General features: G+C 38.8%; 2 protein-coding genes across 2 annotated transcripts in view; one reads left to right on the top strand and one right to left on the bottom strand.

The window, feature by feature from the left end:
• Positions 1–21,540, top strand: part of LOC145986417 (centromere protein S-like) — a 710,010-nt gene that overhangs the window by 608,709 nt on the left and 79,761 nt on the right. The window lies entirely within an intron of this gene.
• Positions 1–21,540, bottom strand: part of LOC145986414 (ATP-dependent translocase ABCB1-like) — a 129,824-nt gene that overhangs the window by 80,746 nt on the left and 27,538 nt on the right. Inside the window, exons 5-11 of the mRNA XM_083120401.1 lie at positions 17,541–17,641; positions 16,232–16,403; positions 10,251–10,375; positions 9,484–9,661; positions 9,079–9,303; positions 8,443–8,568; positions 7,563–7,766 (exon numbers count right to left, since the gene is read on the bottom strand). Coding sequence (XP_082976527.1) covers positions 7,563–7,766; positions 8,443–8,568; positions 9,079–9,303; positions 9,484–9,661; positions 10,251–10,375; positions 16,232–16,403; positions 17,541–17,641 — 1,131 coding nt within the window. The remainder of the gene's footprint in view (positions 1–7,562; positions 7,767–8,442; positions 8,569–9,078; positions 9,304–9,483; positions 9,662–10,250; positions 10,376–16,231; positions 16,404–17,540; positions 17,642–21,540) is intronic.

Raw genomic sequence — 21,540 nt, 5'->3', positions numbered from 1 at the left:
TGCTATTGTCTGTGAAAAAATTCTGAAAAAAAGACTTCTGAAATTCACATCCCCTTACATTAACCCAGCACAACACGGCTTTCTTCCAAATTCTTCATGCCTTACCAATCTGTCTTGTATGCAATCCTGTGCCATAAACGCAATTACTAATCGTAATCAGTTAGATGTTGTTTACTTTGATCTGTCCAAAGCTTTTGATTCAGTGGATCACCACTATTTACTGCATAAATTATCTAACAGATTTAACATCACTGGAAACACGTTAAAATTAGTGAAAGACTATCTAAGAAATAGACAACAACGCGTTTTACTTTCTGGAACTCATTCTAACTGGCTTCCTGTTATATCTGGTGTGCCGCAAGGAAGCGTTCTTGGCCCTCTGTTATTTGTATTATATCTGGATGATCTCACAGACCTCTTTAATTCCCCCATCTCAAGCACAATTCTAATGTTTGCCGATGATTGCAAGATTATGAGAGAAATAAAACAGCCATCAGACATGCAAATTCTCCAAAATGACATTAACATATTCTCTGAATGGTGTAAGCGATGGAAACTGTCCACAAACCCTTCTAAATGCTCATACATAACAATTTCATTGAAGCAAAACATTCTTGAAGGTAATTATAGACTCACCGACCTCCCTCTAACAAAAGAAGCACAACACCGAGATCTAGGTATCCTCATAGATTCAAAACTAAATTTCGATAATCACATATCAACCATCACAAAAAAGGCAATGCGTATGCTAGGCCTACTTTACAGATTCACCGAAATCAATAACCCGAAAGCACTTGCCATTTACTTCAAGATATTTGTGTCCCCCATTCTAGAATATTGTTCACCAATCTGGAACATGGCTGCCCATTCTCATACCTCCAAGATCGACAGTGTTCTCAGCTTTTTCCTCTCCATCGTTCGATATAGAGTGCCTGCCCTAAGACACCTGCCTAAGAGAGATCTTCTTGTAAATCTGCATATTAATACTCCAGAAACTCGTAGATACATTGCAGATATGAAATTGCTATATAAGATTATAAATGGAAACTTAAGATGCAGCATCCCACTCCACGAACTCTCACTCAGAGTGCCTAGACATAAAACACGGAGCAAGGAAACTTTCCACACTACAACTCCCAGGCTCTCACTCATACAACGATCACTATTCCATAGGCTACCGAATCAGTTCAATATAATCTCAAACCAAATAGATATATTCACTTCATATTCATTTTTTATCAGCAACATAGAAAAAATTGTACATAAGTAATGCTTTTGTGAAACTGATCTTTTTACCTTGGTACATTTTTGGCTTGTTTTATTTTTGTTTATGTTGTGTTATCCGTTCTTTTGTTTTTAATCTTAGTCTATTGTTTTTATTGTTGTTTCTTTCTGGTTTAAAATGGCTTCTGCTGTACTGGAAATTTCAATAAATAAATAAATAAATAAATAAATAAACAATAATGCAAGCCGCCCAGCCTTTGTTGGTTTGTTTGTGTAAATACATAACCCTTGATCTTCCACTAAGCTTTTGTTAATGGCCAGGCAGGAAAGAAGACTGGTTGCTTAAAACTCGCACCTGTAACAATGCCAGTCTTAAAAAAAAAAATAAACACATAAACACTGCTGATAAGTGAGTGAGTGAGTGCAGCTTTCGCGTGGACAGCAACTAGTTTTTGTCTTACTGTATTCTCTGGCTGGTGCATTCAGTTTGTTGCTAGTGCGTTTGCGATTTGGTGGTTTTTCTTTTCTTTTATGCAGCAGGCAGCATGAAGCGAACAAAGTTAAGTGGGGCAGCTTATCGTAAACTTGTAAACGCAAATCGTGAAAGAGGAGCTACCTTACAGAAAAAGCTTGGTACAGTGGACACGTTTTTTAGGCGAAAGGAACAAGTGATTTCAGAAAGCAGTTCAAAAAGTGGAAGCCGAAGTGGAAGCGGCTACATCAAGTGAACTCTGTGAAACGCAAAATGTCGAAAATATTGTGGGTTTAGTGGAGGAAGAAAGTGCACCTTAGGTAGTGTCCCCTCAGTTCGTAGGAGTTCCTGATTGTGACAGTGAGAGTGCAAATTTCGTTAGTGACGATCCTGCCGAGTGGTGTCTGAATGAGTCTACAATTGACATTCTTCTAAGACGTGGAATTAATCAGAATGCTGAAAACGATTTTTCTAAATGGCGAAGACTCATAGCAGGCAAGACAAGATTTTTAAATAATAGTGTTTTTTTTTCGTAAACTTGTAAATGGCGAATCAATTTTGCGGAATTATTTGGTATATTTGTGCAGCACTGGTGCCGTTTATTGTGCATCATGCTGATTGTTCAAGGGAAAGACAAACATCGCAACTCACGGCATTGCAGACTGGAAAAGCATTTCAAATATTCTAGCATCACACGAAAAGTGGTGAGTGGTGAATTTAATTTCTCAATACATTACATAATTTTAGGTATAGCACATACAGAAAATGAATTGTTTGTTATTGATTTTTATCCTTTGTTTTTTATTCCAGTAGGTTCACTAATTTTTGTATTAGCCTGTAAAAATACTGCAAATAAGTTACTACTTTTCTTTTGAGAAGGGCGCACATTAAGTTTGTGCCTAGGGGCGGCGAGGAAGCTTAATCCGCCACTGTATGAAGGTATGAATTACAAAACAACATATCCATTACTATTATTAGCAAGTGGAGTTTGAGTTTGTTTTCCTCTAAGTTTTATGGTGTAGGTCTTATAAAATGGGCTATAACTCCTCAGCCATCACTTTTTTTCCGATATATATTTCACTTTAACATGTAATAATGGGAACATAAAAACGTGTAATTCATTCTGAGTTGACGTTTCATATTTCAGGCCTAACAAAGCCACCAGACACGTGGCGAAATTGATTGTGAACAAAAAGTGCATGGAAAAATTAAACTTGAACTTATTAGAATGAAATATCTATCTCTGCTTAACTGCCAAACTGATATCTTTAGATGCAATAAAAGCATGTGAAAATTGTCCAGGGGAATTGTCCCAATTTTGGAAAATTCCAGGAAATTATAGTTTGTGAAAATGTTGCTTTTTCTTCCAAATTTGGGAAGAAGCATTATATTTCTCAAAGGGTAGTTTTTTTTCATACTTTCCTCTAAATTTAGTCCGTCCCACCTTCCATAGGGCCAACACTAGATGTGAAATTCCGGAAATTGTATCCATAAGCTGGTAACACAGCTGCTCTCATAAATTGATATTATTCCCCTCCCTCCCCCCCGAAAAGTATCAGTTTCAACGAAACTTTGCACAGTTGTAGGAATGTACCAATGCTACATACTACATTTTTTCATTCACTTCGGTCTGCTGTGTTGGAAACAATTGCCGAATACATTTATTTATTTTTTACATTTAATTTCTTCTTGTTCTCATTACTGGGAGGCAGGCATATTGTATAAATTTCACCTGTCATAAAAAAAATCATCTCCCTGGGACAATTAGTTCTCAACCTTTTTTTTTTTTCAACATTGTGGCAAGTTTGAAAAACATGCACTTGAAAAGTTCCATCCAGAAAGGCTTTCCAGATACGAGGCTCTGTCAGCTAAAGGTTAATATAAGGTAAATGCAATTGAATACTTGTATCTGTCATACTATTTTTATTTATTTATTTATTTATCTATATACAGGGTGATTCTAAAGGTATAGTACAAACGAAAACCACAGATACCTCCCATGAAATAGAGATGAAAGTTCCCCTTCCACTTTGTTGAGAGATGCCTCCGTGAGGAGCTAGACAACGCCGAAAACGTGTGAAAATGAACTTCACACCTCTGTACAGCCAGTACCAGTGAAGATAGAAAGGCGAAACAAACGAAGTCAAAAGGAACACCAAAGTCACCCATCCGAAAAACACTAGGCGGCAGCTGCGCAACGCATGCGCATGGGGTTCCACAAAGGAAATAGGAGTGTCCCGCAAGACAAGTGAAGGGAAAGGGTAGCGATCGACAACGGTAGGGACAAAAGAAGCAATGAAGCATGGAGTAACAATTGCACAGCGGGAAACAAACACATGCAGAACGTGGGGAGTCCCCAAACACAGTGGGGAGACACCGCAGCAAGAACAAAGCACGGTGCAACAAAAGAGAAAGAGGACCGGACGGGGAATGGTACCTGCCAAGGAGACAACAAATGCGGGACGAGGGATTCCCCGTAGCAGCACCGAGGGGATGTCACACAGAGGTCGTGCGCCAGCAGGACAAACACAGCAACTACGGGCACAGGAGGTTTATTGCCACGCAAAGGTGCACTTACAGATAGGAATAGTACATAGTACGTAGTCGTACCCCGGACTGACGTTGTTACAAAAGTTGCTCAAATTGACGACCACCACATTCAATGCAGGCATTGCAGCGTCGCAGGAAATTCTGGCGAACACTATCAAAAATCCCTGGCATGGTACACACCTCGGCCGATGCTGCAAGTATCCGCGCTACCAATGTTTCCTTGTCAGGCACCGGGGTCTCGTAGACGAGTGTTTTCACATGGCCCCACAAGAAGAAATCCATTGGTGTGAGGTCAGGCGAACGGGCGGGCCAGGGGACGGGGCCCTCTCTGCCGATCAAGTGCTGTGGATAGGTATGGTGCAAAAGGGTTCTCACTGTGCCATCAAAATGTGCAGGCGCTCCATCCAATTGAAACCACATACGATGTCGCACGTTGAGGGGTACATCTTCTAGCAGCTCTGGAAGGACAGATGCAAGAAAGGTGCGATAGAGGCGGCCATTTAAACATGGTGGCAGCAGGTATGGACCGATAATCTGTTCATCGATGATACCTGCCCAGATATTCACTGCAAACTGCGTCTGATGGTGCACCTCGACTGCTGCATGTGGATTTTCATAATCCCACACATGGCTGTTTCGGCAATTGAAGATGCCCTCATGGGTGAATGTTGCCTCATCCGTGAAAAGCACATGGCGCAAAAAACGGGGATCGTCGGTACAAAACTGCAACAGTCATTGACAGAATTCCACACGTCGTGGGTAATCCCCAGCCTGCAACGCGTGGACTCGCTGTGGATGATAGGGATACAGCAGATCATCATGAAGGACACGCCACACTGTCGACTGTGATACTCCCACTGCACGTGCAATGCTACGGGTGCTAGTGGACGGTGTGTCGTCCACGCGAGCAAGTACGTCCTCCTCGACCGCCACGGTGCGCACATGTCTTGGGTGACCGACATGATGGCCTGCACGTAACACACCCGATTCACCAAGGGTGCGGTGCACGTTCAAAAACAACCTGCTGTCGGGTTGTCGCCTCTCCGCATACCGTCCGCGATAAAGGTGTGCAGCTGCTCGGCCATTGCCATCTGCAAGGCCGTAGACAAAATGCATGTCCCTCAGTTCTACAAATGTGTAGCGTTCCATGGTACGGTGAGGATAGTGCCAATTATGGAATACTGTATTGCAGTGCACAGGTGGCACACACACACACACTGGTCACAACGGCTTCGAAACAACGTACTCAATTGTCGTACGTCAAGCACACCACAACCGCACCGGCTCTTTCACTGACATGCTACCTGACGCTGCACTTCCAATCAGCCCACACGTCCGCACGGCGCTGTGGTACAATCAGCTGACGTTCCTGAGCCACCCGTGCCTGTGCTCTTCACTACCTGACCACTGCCGTCAGGTGGGGCCATGTATTCTGGGGCCTTGTCATCGTGGAACACATGCAGCGTCCTTCATTCTAGCCCCATTGACCCACAACACGTACTTCGTCCGTCTTGCTCGGGCCGACGGGGAGCACTACGTACGATCGTGTGGTGTTTGTGTACACCAATGTGGGGTAACCCAGCAGTTGAACAGACGTGCATACCCCCACGTAGCTTCATTGCACGATTGTCCCACGCAGTTTATCTGTCCAGCCTTGCTCGGCCCGGTCTCACACCCACGCGGCAGTGTGCGGCTGCAGTGGTGTGAGGCCACGCTTGGTTTCGGAGCGGAAGGCTGCGGCCGAGGAGGGACTCGAGTTGTTCAGCTGGGGTTACGCTCGGAAGCAAGCAGCCGCGTCAGGTCTGGGAACGGTGGACCTGGTGATCGGGATGGAAACATTCCGACCTCGTCCATTAGTGTCGTCCACCGTATGGAGTGGTGGGGTCCGTACGACACTCCAGCAGCCTTTCGCCCACTCCCACCCAGCGATGTGCCTCCGGCTTCATTTCTAAGAGGCTGATTGGGCCCCATCACAACGTTTGTTACAACGTCAGTATGGGGTACGTGGTCCTATCTGTACGTGCACCTTTCATTAGCAATAACCTCCTGTGCCCGTAGTTGCTGTGTTTGTCCTGCTGGCGCACGACCTCTGTGTGACATCCCCTCGGTGCTGCTACGGGGAATCCCTCGTCCCGCATTTGTTGTCTCCTTGGCAGGTACCATTCCCCGTCCGGTCCTCTTTCTATTTTGTTGCACTGTGCTTTGTTCTCGCTGCGGTGTCTCCCCACTGTGTTTTGGGGACTCCCCTTGCACTGCACTGCCAGCACCGCCATTTCTGCCCCGAACCATGTACGCGTCTGTTGCCTGTCGAGTGTCACGGACCACTTTGCTTGCATTCTCGGTGTGTTTTTACATCCTACATCGTCCTCCCGTGGTTCTGCAACTCCGCACTACTTTTCTCGACTGCACTGCTTCAGTCATGGTGTTTGTTTCCCACTGTGCAATTGTTACTTCATGCTTCATAGCTTCTTTTCTCCCTACCGTTGTCGATCGCTACCCTTTCCCTTCACTTGTCTTGCGGGACACTCCTATTTCCTTTGTGGAATCCCATGCAGCTGCCGCCTAGTGTTTTTCGGATGGGCGACTTTGGTGTTCCTTTTGACTTCGTTTGTTCCGCCTTTCTATCTTCACTGGTACTGGCTGTACAGAGGTGTGAAGTTCATTTTCACACGTTTTCGGCGTTGTCTAGCTCCTCACGGAGGTATCTGTGGTTTTCGTTTGTACTATACCTTTAGAATCACCCTGTGTGTGTGTGTGTGTATATATATATATATATATATATATATATATATATATATATATATATATATATATATATATATATATATATATAATTATCAAATAAGGTAAAAGGAAACACTCACCGGACAGTAGGAAAATTCAAAATTTTCGCTAATTTATGGCATCATCGGTGTGAGAAGAAACAGAAGACAGAAGTTCCAGAAGGTCTTCTGTTTCTTCTCACACCGATGATGCTATAAATTAGCGAAAATTTTGAATTTTCCTACTGTCCGGTGAGTGTTTCCTTTTACCTTATTTGATTTTTACTTAGCCCTTTTGGCCCTCCTTGCTTTTATCCATATATATATATATATATATATATATATATGTATGTATGTATATTTTGTATATTTAGTATACAAGTTTTGCAGGTTTTGCAGGCTGAAATTTGCCCATGAATAAAGAATTTCTAATTCCATAAATCTATAGAGACCATTCATAATTAATAAAAACTAAATTTTAGTTAGAGTACAATATACTTGATTTCCATTTCTCAGTGACACTAGTTTAAATTTTACCAAGTCGTCAGTCTTACCTGTGGAAGTTTCATTATAAAGTCATGAGCATTAGCTTCCTTGGCTGCAAATTCAATTTCTTCCTGAGTAACATCTTCTTTTCCATATCTTATATTCTCTGCTATTGTTGTTCCAAAAAGTACAGGTTCCTGTCCTACAACTCCAATTTGACTTCTGAGCCAATGTAGGTTAAGATTTCGAATATCCACTCCATCCAGTTTAACCTGAAATTGTCATAAAAGAACGTTGTGAATAATTCATTAAATGAGGACAAGGGGCCCCTGGTTCGATACCCGGTGGATCCCACTTTAAACTATAGGTCCAGTTCCAATTAGCCTTACTGTGCATAAAGTGAACTTAAAACACCAACTCAACTCATTAAATGAGGAGTACTCTGTGATCTCTTTGGTTCTCCAATACTGACAATTAACAGTTCCTACTCACAAGATCTCTTTTCAAGTTTCTTCTACTACAATATTTCTGAAATATACTAATGTTGAGAATTTCTTAAATTTGTGCACATTGGACACAAAGTAAAATGCATGTTTGTTGTACTTGCAATAAGAGTGTTTACAGTGGATTGTTGTTTAACTGTACTACAGCTACTTAACATTCTGCAAACACATTTTTATAGCATATTGAATAATGGAACACTACAAAAAATAGCTGATTTTATGGTGATGTGGTCAGCATAATGTGCTACAAAGCCAGGTAACATATGAGTTTAATGTTGTGTTTGTCCTATTATCCATTTCATCAGTTCATTCATCTTCATCTACCCAAGAGTTAGAAATGTGACAAAATAATGAAATAAAAAAAAAAGTATGTTGAATAGAATGTGAACATTGCTATTCAAAACTACTTCTTGTAATAAATTTAATATAAACAAAATATACTTACAGAACCTTGAAGTGGATCATAAAACCTTTGTATCAGCTGAATGCATGTTGACTTCCCACAGCCAGAACTTCCAACCAAGGCTACTGTTTGGCCTTTGTTTATTGTTATATCAAGTTCTTGAAGAATCTGGAATAATACACTAATTTTTTAAGCTCTTCGTGAAAGATATGTCACCCTATAAATGTCCACATAGTATAATAATAACATTAAATTAACATAATTAAATTTTATTACTTATTTCAATGAATTTGCATATTGTAGTATACAGAGCTACAAATAAATGTTGATGAATTTAATGTGCTGAATATTGTGTTCTATATTTTAGAGTTTATTTCGCATTTTGTAATTAATTTCGCATCATTTTGTGACAAAACATGGTAGAAAATGCACCTCACGCCTTCCAGAAACATGAAAAATGAACATTAAAGTGTGTTATTTCACAGTTTGTATTTCCGTCAACAGTACAGGCAACAGTAATCCTCACAATAGAATGGAAAGTGAAATGTGGTAAATAAAGGACTGGTTCAGTAGGTATGCTGTTAATCATTGAATTCTGGCTGAGTCGTTTTTTTTCTTTTACATAAAATTTCTATAGTGGCATTTTTATTGGAAAATAGAAATGTGGTTGGGCATTACCTTAACATCAGGTCGTGATGGATAATCAAAGTGAACATCGTGAAATGTGATGGATCCAGTCACATTTTTTAGCTTCTCTCCCACATTGGACAGGTTATCTATTAATGGAATTCTGTTGATGATTGAAAATATAGTTCCAGCAGACCCTCTGGCAGTGGAAAATGCTTCCATGTAAGGTGACGCTTGCCCTATATTCATTGCCCCAGTAAGAACACCGAAGAATACCTAAACAGAAGTACAATATAAGTGCAAAGGAAACTGCAAAGTTTATTACATTTTTAAAAATTTGGTTACTATATTAAATTCTGACTAAAAATATGCTTTTATGCACAAATTATTTATTATATATGATCAACATATCAGTATAAAAATATATATGCAGGCAAGCTATAACATAAAACTTACAATAGCCAGAACTGCTGGTGTATAAGCAGATGATTCCTCAATAATCAGGGTTACTCCGTACCAGAAAGCTAATGAATAACTGGCATAAGTGATGAACCACATAACACCACCACCTAGTCCAGACATCAATCCTCTTTTTGTTCCAGCTTTCCTTGCTTCTTGGAGATTTATGTTGTACCTGGAGTAATTTGTTATATTTCATTAATTACATTATTTTTTTTTTTATAAATGTTACACATTATACATAAAGAAAATGTGTCTGTATGTATATGTTCAAAAGTTATGGATTTACCAAGAGCTTCACCTATTGCTAGGAAAGGTGAAAGATCCCAGGGGCATATTAAGGGAACTTTGAGTCCAAAGTGACAAGCGAAAAGTGACAAGTCACCAGCACTTGTCACTTTAAAAGAAACTACAAAAATAAATGCAACCTTTTACATCAGAGTGGCATGGCAAGTTGTGTATGTCTGGGCCATTTTCTCAGTATCATCAACCTGTTTCCTTGGTCTGTTGGTCACACGTCCAGTAAATTCTGGTCTGACGTGTAACCACTTGTCACTTTGGTCTGCAAGCTCTCTTAAAGAGTATGTTATTTTATGGTGTACTGAAATTCATGACATGCAATTATGTTTCAAGAAGTTCAAGTTTACAATAATTTTGAAATTTTCATGGCAATATTCCTGAATGTTGCAATTTTTATTCAGCATTAAACAAATTATTTAAAATTATTGTTTTTAAATATATATTTTTGTTTAAACAAAACTGACCTTTCAACTTCTTTTTCCTGTCCTCCAAAGGCAACTACTGTTCGTATAGCAGCTAGAACTTCTTCAGCAATTGAGCCTGACTTTGCGTAGGCCTGTAGTTCCTTTTCTGTTAGTGATGTTTGAACCTGAAAAACAAAGGTCTTCATAGTATATACATATACATATACATGCATACACAGTAGGAATTTTCATCATGCAGAGCATAAAAGTGTGCACCAAATATATCTTATGGTGGGTTCTCCATTGCACAATATTTCTACCATAATTTGTCATTTTATCAAGATACCTCACTCAGTTAGCTCTATCATTTCCTTTTTATATATTACTATTTTCCACTTCCTCACTCTTAGTTGACCTACAGTTTGAGACTGCACTCTTAACTTTTTTGCCTTGGGCTTTGTGTAGTTTAGCCTTGGGAGTGGTGAAGGACTTGTAAAGGTCCTGTAAAAAGAGGCCAAAAATGTTTGTGAGAATGTAGAGGTACAGAGCGTAAATGTTGTGAAAGTTCGGCCCCCCTATCCCTCGTTTCTATTCGGTCCCTCTGGATTACTTCCTGCTTTAATCCCTCAAATCTCTCCTTTCACCTCACCCTGGGTGCCAAGCGAGCAGATTATATTTGCGCCGGAATTACGAGAGGGGAGGTTTCATATTAACTAACTAACTAACTCTCTAGCCTTCTTAAACCCGAAGGTTCATGGCTGCAGCAACACAGGCCTTCCATCTGTCCCTATCTTGAGCAAGATCTATATACTCTTTTCCATCCCTACCGATTTCCTTTAGGTCAATCTCAACGTTGTCCCTCCATCTTCGTCTTGGCCTTCCTACAGGTCTCTTACCATCTGGTTTCCCAACAAGAAACCTGTAAACTCCTCTTTCCTCTCCCATTCGTGCCACATGGCCTGCCCACCTAAGTCTTCTTGATTTAATTATTCTAATAATATCTGGACATGAATACAAATTATGTAGTTCTAAATTATGTAACCTTCTCCACTCACCTGTCTCCTCATCCCTTTTAGGTCCAAAGATTTTCCTAAGGATCTTATTTTCAAATACTCTCAATTTATGTTCCTCTTTCAATGTAAGGGACCAAGTTTCACATCCATATAATACTACAGGCAAAATTACTGTTTTGTATATTTTAACTTTTAGTTTCTTAGATATTAAACGAGAAGACAAAAGTTTATGAAGAGAGAAGTAACATGCATTTCCTGAATTAGGCCTACTTTTTATTTCCTCTTTAATATAATTTTCATTTGTTAATATTACTCCTAAGTATTTGAATTTGGAAACTGGTTCAAACGAGTTGTTATCAATAATTAGATTTTGATTATTACCTAACACTTGGTTTCGGCCTGTAAGCATATATTTAGTTTTCTCTTTGTTAACTTCCAAACCTATCTCTTTAGCAGTTTTGAAAAATATTTTAGCATTATTCTTAATCGTATTTATATCATCCCCCAGGTAGCATCTGCATATGCTAACAACTGAGTCACACCATTTAATTTTAGTCCTTCTTTAGTTTCTTTTACCTTCCTTACAGCATATTCTAAGGCAAAATTAAAGAGCAATGGAGATAATGCATCTCCTTGTTTTAACCCATCGTGAATTATAAATTTGTCAGACATATTATTACCCACACGAATTTTACTTTCTGTTTCACTGGTGCATATTTTTATCATACTAACAAGCTTCTTAGGTATTCCAAACTCTACTAATATATTATATAATTTATCTCTTTTGACCGAATCATATGCTTTTTTGAAATCAATGAATACATGATGGACATTTTGATTATATTCCCACTTTTTTTCAAGTGTCTGTCTGATGTGAAAAATTTGATCTGTAGTTGATCTGTTACGTTTAAATCCACATTGATAATCACCTATAATTTCATTAGCATATGGGGTTAGTCTTGTTAAAAGAATGTTAGACAATATTTTGTATGTTGTTGAGAGTAGAGAAATTCCACGGTAATTATTGCAGTTCATTTTATCACCTTTTTTAAACACAGGAACAATTATGGATTCTTTCCACTGTTGAGGGATTTCTTCTTTATTCCATATTAAACAAATTAATTTATGAATTTGACATATTAATGAATTTCCACCATATTTAATTAACTCAGCTGGTATTAAATCAATGCCAGGTGCTTTGTTATTCTTAAGCCTTTTAATAGCATCTTTAACTTCAGTCAAGTTAGGTTCTTGAACTAAAGGTTCTGCTGTGTGTACTTCATTTACTTCTGATTTATCTCCTACATGGACATTTAAAAGGTCATTAAAGTAGTTCTTCCATCTATTTAGAATATCGCTTGGGTCAGCTAGAAAATCACCGTCTTTATCTTTTATCAAGTTTACTTTAGGTTGCCACCCCTTTCTAAATTCATTTACACCTTTATATAAATCTCTGATATTTTTATTTTTGCTGTTTGTTTCAATTTCGTTAATTTTGCTTTTCAAGTAATCTCCTTTTTTACTTCTAAACGTGCGGTTAACTTCTCGCTTTATTGTATTATAATTGCTTAGATTTGTATCATCCGAGTTATTTAACCACCTAAGTCTAGCCTGATTTCTTATTTCTATTAGATTATGACATTCATTATCAAACCATGGCTTACTTTTTCTCGGTTTATGGTATCCTATACTTTCTTTAGCTGCTGATTCTATTGCATTACGTATGTGCTCCCAATTCTTATTTACGTCTGTTTCATTTATATTTTCATCATCATTTAAATCCTGCAAAACCTCAAATCTATTTGACAGTTTAATTTGGTAATCTTTCTTAATTCTTTCATCAGCAAACTTTCCTGTATCAAATTTTAGAACTTTTAGATTTTGTTGCTTATGATTTAACACTGAGAGTCTTTCTCTTAATTTAGCAATTACTAAATAATGGTCACTGGCACAGTCAGCACCTCTATGTGTACGAACGTCAATTATACTAGTATGCCTTCTCTTATCAATGAGAATATGATCTATCTGATTATGAGTTTTACCATCTGGAGAAGACCAGGTATATTTATGGATATCTTTATGTTTAAAAGTGGTACTTTTCACAATTAAATTCTTTGAGGTTGCAAAAGTAATCAATGTTATACCATTATCATTACTTAATTCATGAAGACTTTCTTTACCAATCGTGGGTTTAAGTGTATCTTCTTTGCCAATCTGTGCATTACAGTCACCTAACAGAATTTTCATATCATACTGAGAAAATTTATCAAAGACCTGTTCTAACTCTGTATAAAAATCATCTTTAGTATTATCATCTTTATCTTCCGTTGGTGCATGTATGTTTATTAAAATAATTTTACACCACCTACCCTGTAAAACTGCATATGATATCCTATCATTAATAAATTCTACTGTTTTAAGAGCCGAGATAATTCTATTATTTATGAAAAAGCCATATAACAATTTATATTTTTTAGTCCCTGGTTCGTTTACACATGTACAGCAAGTGAATAAACAACTGGTTTTCAATGGACAGTACCGTAGTTCTTGGAATCATAACATTTCTAGTAGGATATATTGGTTTATTATACGTTGTTATATATATATACATATTTACATACTGCTTCCATGTGTGCATTTACATAATCAACCAATTTCCTTAAGTCAACATAATTGCGCATCTATGGCTTACACCATCGGCACTTCCTTTACCGCAGAGTTAGCATAGCTATCTCTGCGGGCCTACCCTCAGCTTAAATGATATTCCGTTCATTACATATGTGTTTCCATACGCCTTCACTCTTTCTTTTGGGCATCAATTATTCAATACGGAAATATCCACATATTCAAAGCTTTTTCTAAAAGGGGACTTGGGACAGCAACAGGGGTTTGCTTACACCAAATGCTACATTATTATATTAAGTCTAGCCACAAAAAGTGGACTAAACGAGGAGGAGACGTTCCTCTTTCATCGATCAATGGGGAAACACTGTTTTTCTGCTAAAGCCCACTGGCCCTTTTTATAGTCGGAGTAAACGTCCGTGGACGTGGACCCCGTATCGTTGGAAAAATTCCACTGCCAACTGTCTTTGAAAGACAGCTAGCTCCCCCAACTGGGGAGATAAAAAACAGAGGAATCTAATATCCAGTAAAGCACAATCCAATAAGCACATACACTTACATCCAGTAATAACATAAAAATACACTCATGGAAACATATTACTTAACCCTACACCTTGTAGCTGGCCAACAATTAATTATTACAATATACCAAAACCAGTAATGGTCAATCCAACCATTACATAGTTCCCCCCTTCAAGAGGAACAAGAAAAAACAATACCCTCAAAAACAAGATCACCATATTTACAAAATCATCCAACACAATTGCACAACACACACTAAAGATATTCAACTATTCTCAGAGTATCTGAAAAATGAAATAGTCACTAGTTCATTCACATCTTGTCATCGCTCCCTGTGAAGACTGGAATCGGTAAATTTGACTTATCGAGAATTTTCTGAACTTTTTTCTCCTCTTCCTTAGCACTCTGCTGTTCAGTGCATGATAGAGCAAGATTATTTAACTCCCTAATCATTTCCTCCTGAGATTTATCGGTTATATCCTGATTACCCAATAGCTGTCCAAGCAAATCTCTTCTCAATTTGTACTGCCATTTTTTTCTACTTTACTTTTTTCCACTATGTAATAACATTCACTTCTGTACGATCTTCGCTGTAAAAATTTAAAAATCTATCCATCCGTCAGTCCGTCTATCTTTCCAACCTATAGACCTGACGACAATTTATACAACAAGATATATCCTAGACATGGAGCTCCCATATGTGAAAGTTCGGCCCCCCTATCCCTCGTTTCTATTCAGGCCCTCTGGATTACTTCCTGCTTTAATCCCTCATATCTCTACTTTCACCTCACCCTGGGTGCCAAGCGAGCAGATTATATTTGCGCCGGAATTATGAAAGGGGAGCTTTCACATAACAATTTATATTTTTTAGTCCCTGGTTCGTTTACACATGTACAGCAAGTGAATAAACAACTGGTTTTAAATGGACAGTACCGTAGTTCTTGGAATCATAACATTTCTAGTAGGATATATTGGTTTATTATACGTTGTTATATATACACATATTTACATACTGACCCCATATCGTTGGAAAAATTCCACTGCCAACTGTCTTTGAAAGACAGCTAGCTCCCCCAACCGGGGAGATAAAGGACAGGAGAATCTAATATCCAGTAAAGCACAATCCAATAAGCTCATACACTTACATCCAGTAATAACATAAAAGTACACTCATGGAAACATATTACTTAACCCTACCAAACCTACATATACCAAAACCAGTAATGGTCAATCTGACCATTACAATGTAGAAGAGATGACCAGCAAGAAAAGTGTGTTTTTCTGGAAGAAGAGGGGGTAGATAATATTTTTGGGGAGTTGAGTTATATTTATTTATACAGATATATAATCATTCAACCACCCTATTTCCCTTGCTTTTTGTTGATTGTACTGAAAGGGGCAAACCTCTGTAGCAGGATCCCAGGTTCAAACCTTGGTCGGGCAAACCTCTGTAGCAGGATCCCAGGTTCAAACCTTGGTCAGGCATGAAAGTATCATTCCATTTGTCGTATCACCATTTTACCAATTCGGTAATTCATCCTCGCTATTAACACAAGGTAGAAACTGATGTAAAATAACAAAAACAGAAATAGAAATATGTATTTTTCATGTATCACCTACAACTCAAAGGACTGACTGACTTGATGAGGGATGGACATTCACTGTTTCTCTGCTGGCATCATTGCTGTCATAAAAAGTAACATGTTTTGACTTTGTCACAATACCAGATTATGAAACTGCACATAAAACTTGGCTTGTTTAAAATTTCTCTGTTCTTGTGAACTTAGGAGATACGAAAACAGGTTATTTTGCATCAAATATACCACCATATTATGGTTAGTTATGATATAGAGTTTTACATTTAAAATATACCTTACAACATACCTTTGCAACTACAGCAGTCGAAATCACTAGAATAGGAGTTGTGCACAACGTAACCAATGTTAACTTCCAGCCATAAATAAAAGCTATTATTATATTTGCAATGAATGATGTACTGAGATTAATAAACATTCCGACTTTCTCCCCGATACCTTCTTGCAGCTTGCAAAGATCTCTAGAATAGAGGAACAAAGTAATTTAAGGTAATTGTATCACTTTTTTAACTTAATAAAGAATATGGAAATATACTAGAAATGCAGCATGAAAAGACACCACCTACCGTGACCAATGTTTCACCCATTTCCGTAGACATTATTAAGGTATTAAGAACTAGTTAAAAGAAGAGCCATAAACATACACAAAATTTATTTGTTGCTTTGGTCAGATGAGATCATGGTGTGTGTTTTTTGTTTGCAGTGTGCTTCCTTTGTTCTTGAACAAATTTATAACTGTGTTTCCATGTTTTTCTAAAATCAAGTTTTCAGTCTGGTGAATGCAGCAGTACCTTTTTCAATATGTGCTAGTTGTATAATATATTTGGGGGATATTACACATGTGTGTTAGATGACAAATCAGCATTATACACAATTACATGTGCAGTTACATACAGGTCCCTGGCTATTAACTTGTTTTTCTCAACTGCAACCTCTGACCGCACCAGAGAAAAGTGGGAGGGAAGGAGGAAGGTGGCAGAAATATTTTCTGGGTGTAGACACAGTAATATGCCACTAGGTACTATACAAAAATACATATTTTTCATCTTTCTTTTTGTGCTGGAGAGAAGGGAGAGCAGGAGGGGATGGATAGATTTACTTCTCTTGTCTTCCTCTGGTGTCATCACCAATTGCAACTGAGAAGATTGCACTGAGGAATTTCTATCACAAAGCCATCCTTTCATCTTCACTTTTTGTAATAAGTTTAGTCATTTATATGCCTGTGCCTGCAGCAGCAATCAAAGAAATTGGAATGAGATTTTTTTAATTTAGACACAAATAAATTAATATATATTCTGATAATTTAATAAGCATGTAAACATAATCTAATATTTTTTATAATGGTTCAAATAATAAATGAGAACATAATACATGCTGCTAAATATTTTCAGGAAAATTTAACTCAACGAACTCGAATTTCAACTAATCAGTAATTAATAATGTGATCTATAATAGGCATATGTTTCCAAATGCATTTCATATTAAAAAGTCCGAATGATTTAATTAATTGTTTAAATATCAATTTTAGTTCTTAATAATGTAAATGCAACTTCAAAAATTTAAAAATACTTAAAAAAATAAAAAAAAGTCAAACTTACTCGGTCACTCGGCTGGCAAAATCGCCTGTTTGATGGGTATCATACCAACCAATGTCTTGTCGTAATACTGATTTAAAAAATAAATTTCGAATTCGAAGAATCTGTTAAGAAAACAATAATAATGAAAGAAAGAAAATAGAAAGACTTATAATAATTCTACAAAAATTTTGTTGTATTGCTGGTCACTGGATATTACTTGAGTTTATAATTAAATACTATATATATATATATATATATATATATATATATATATATATATATATATATATATATATATATATATATATATAAGGGTGTCCTTCAAATAAAAGTGGCATTGTTTATTGGTTGGAATATGTGAACATACAGGAAGTAATAGTAACACGTGGGCTACATATATGCTACACATAGCTGCCTTGTCAGTTCAAGCAAGTGTTCCTGCCAGTGGCGGCTGGCCAAGTGCAACAAGTGCAGATGTTTTCACCTAATTTTCAAATTAATATTGACATTTTTCATTTGCTTGTTAAATTAAACTATTTCCCAGCAGAACGCACATGATAATACTCAAATAATACGCTGCTCGGCGCTACGCACGTGAAGAGTTCGTCGTACCATAAACAAACCAAGAGCAGACGCCGCCAGGTTGCGGAAGACTTTAGCCGGTTGTCATGGCAACAGTGACGTCACCTAGCGTTGGAATTGAACGGGTGTCGCCATCTAGGTGCAGCAGTTCTCTTGTCGACAGAATACATTGCATCCAGTGGTTGTGGCAAAATCGTTCCGTTCTCGCGAGATCTTGTTCCGCGTGTGTGTTTCGCGTTTCCTATCGTGTGTTGTGTTCATGTGTTGAGCTGTGGTTTGTACAATGAACCCAGTAAATGACTTAGTGTGTAATTTGTTGCAGACACAATTTTCCAGATGGACGGAAGAAGACAAAAAAGACGTTTTAAATTATGGGGGCCCACTTACAGTTACTATTTATTTTTATAAATGTACTTCTTCACCTGTTATTTTAGGCACGAGCCGCTACTGGTTCCTGCATGTTACTACAGAAGGTTGTTCGCTTTATAACCGACCATGTTTGACGGGTACTCACCGTAAGAGATACCGCGCCGCCACCACCGATCATGTTCTATTGGACCCCCAGCATTGTGGACTATCGCCCGACATCGCAGTTTCCATTGCAGCAAGCTCCGGCGCAGGACAGGCATGGGAATTCTGTCCCACTCCTCCCTGCAAGCTTTCCATAGACCATCCAGGGTGTCTGGGCGGCAATGTTGAAGATGTCGTTTCAACAGTCCAAATGCGCAAAAATCCATTGGACTGGCATCTAGGCTTTTCACAGGAATGTCTTCAAACGGAATGACACGAAGTCCTAATTCCTCTGCCATTTCCTGATAAAAACGTAGTGATGTTCTGGTGGTATGACTCGAAGCCTTGTCGATATGGATCATCAACTGGTTCGCGTCCATTCCATACAATTGTGGGATGTCTCTCTGATAGATAGGTGTCAGAATGGAGTCTTGGAAGTATCTGGCATTCACCTTCTCATTTTTGTCCACTTACCCTCATATCTGAATCCCGTCACAACCATAAAGCCACGAGGGAAACTTTCCCTGCACTGACCCCTTGCCTTCAATGTCACGGTATGCGATCGCCTGAATGTGACCACCAGCAGTGAGATGGACATATGATTCATCCATTGTGACAACTTTCTTCCATTTGGAACCCGCCAGGTACTTTTCATACAGTTTCACAATGCGCACGTATGAAAACTTAGCATGGAAAAGGGCCATTACATAACCCTCCCAATACCGGTTGATTTTCGGTGCCATTTGATAACATTCACTACCAACATTCACTCAACCTACAAGGTCAGACACAACACTGCTCCCGCCAGCAGACCCATAGTTCCAGCATGATACGCCAGGTGACAGCACCGAATCGACAATGGTCGGATATAAAGCAAACAACCTCTGTAGATTGTGGATACCCTGAAGAAAGAATGTCCATGTCCCAGACCTCAGCATTGTTAGTGAACCGGCATACATTTAGAATTTTTTTAGTTGTCCGAAGATGTGATGGTCACAAGGTGACAGGTCAGGGTCATAGGTGGGGTGGCCCCAGTGGAAGCACTGCAGTAAATCTTGTCACACTCTTGCCACATGCAGGCATGCATTGTCATGCAACATCATAACTCCATTTGACAACATACCGGGTTGCTTACTTTTAATGACCACTTTGAGTTTATATCATGTAGTGCATATGTGATTGCATTGACTGTAATGCCTGCGTTCAGCCAATCCAAAATCAAAGAAAAATGTGAGCATAACTTTTCCAGCTCTTGTGGAGGAACGTGCTTTGTGTGGGCATGGAGAGTTGGGATGCAACCATTCTATATTCGTATGTTTTGTGGTCAGATTTAAGTAGTTACACCAAGTTTCATCTGCAGCAACAATATTGGGAAGAAACTGTACCCCTCACCTCTGCATAGTAAGAAGCACATGCTCCAGGCAAACACCCCTACTCCTAGTCTTCTGCCGCTTATGGAAATGCTTAGAGACCCATTGTGTGGAAACCTTGTTGTTTCTCAATTGTTGATGGAGAATGGTGTTATCAGTTCCCTTACTCATGGACAATTGCATGGGTAGCGATTTGTCAATTCTCGCTCACAATGTTGCCAATGCAAGCAAGGTAGATTCCCTGGTGATGGGTCAAGTGTGCTTGGCCAGGTTTTGGCATGCCCTTCGTGCTCACACGTCCTTTGCGAAATTGACTACACCATTTTGTGGAAACTCCTCTTCTCTTTATTCTTGAGTCTCCCTCCCCCTCCCCATGTGTTATTGTTGGTAGTTTCTTTGCTCCCCCTTCTGGTGTCTTTTAATATGCTTCCTGCCTTTTCTTAGTGCTGACAGATGTTATAGGCCTCTTCTTGTATTGTTCCCACCATTTTCCCATCAATTTTGCTCCTTCAGCAACAAGAAAGCTCACATCGTATTGAAAGGCTCAAATATTTCTCTGTTTCAACAATCACACAGTGCCGTATTAGGACCACAAAGGGGGAAATATAAGGCACATTAAGTGTCACAAATATGACAGCTCTGCTACAGTTCAAACATTAACTTCAACTGAGTTAGCAACTAAAGCCTCAGAGCCAAGGCCTGCCAAGCAGCTTTTTGTTGGGTGATGCATGGTCAGCACATGGAGTCCCATCGCCATTGTTTTCTGACTTTTGAAACCAGAGTCTGCCACTATTGTTTTCAGGTAGCTCTCCCGATTGTCCTCAAGGTGCTGGATCAATAATGAAGCCTTGGAGCTCCTGCTGGGGACTGCTCGCATCAAAGGCAAGAGCACTAAAGATTTGGATAAGCAGGAGCTCTGAGTTAGGAACTACTAGTGAAAACAAACTACAATACAATAAGATTTACATCGAGCAATTGTACTGGCTGTATCGCATGTATTTATTGGTGTAATTTGTCACTGATGTTACTTCTTGGCGATATTTGAAGGGGAAGAAAACTTCAAGTCACACAGCAACAGTTCAGCATATTGGCACACCCAGTGGCGGTCCCTCCATGGAACAGAGGGAACAGGCTGTTCCCTCCTACTTATTGCCCATTGAAGCTATTTGAATTATCTATATTAACATAAGAACACTTCTTTCTCCCGAAATCAACACGCCGAAGAAAACTTTCACCGTGACTGGACGTTCGTTTACTTCACCTACACTCCCACCTCTAGTGCCTGACGCCGAGTATTTCCAACCACGTGCGAAGGTAAACGATCCTCATGGTCCCACTTCCCACCTCCCCCACCATGGAAGCTGAACTCTATAGCTATTTCCTACGAGAGACAGCGAATTTGTTTTCCTTCGAGTTTTTGCTATGTGCTAAAGTTTAATTGCGTCGTAGAGATAGTTTTGAGTGTAATAAGTCTATAGTTTCCTAATCTCATTGCAAAATTGCGTCTGACATTCATAACGAACTGGAAAAATCTTCTACAGTTAATCGTCTGCTAAATG

This window comes from Lepisma saccharinum, chromosome 4 (assembly GCF_977018435.1).
Source record: "Lepisma saccharinum chromosome 4, izLepSacc3.1, whole genome shotgun sequence".
Classification (NCBI taxonomy): domain Eukaryota; kingdom Metazoa; phylum Arthropoda; class Insecta; order Zygentoma; family Lepismatidae; genus Lepisma; species Lepisma saccharinum.
Note: the sequence above shows the minus strand (reverse complement) of the source record. Positions and strands in the feature narration are given on the sequence as shown.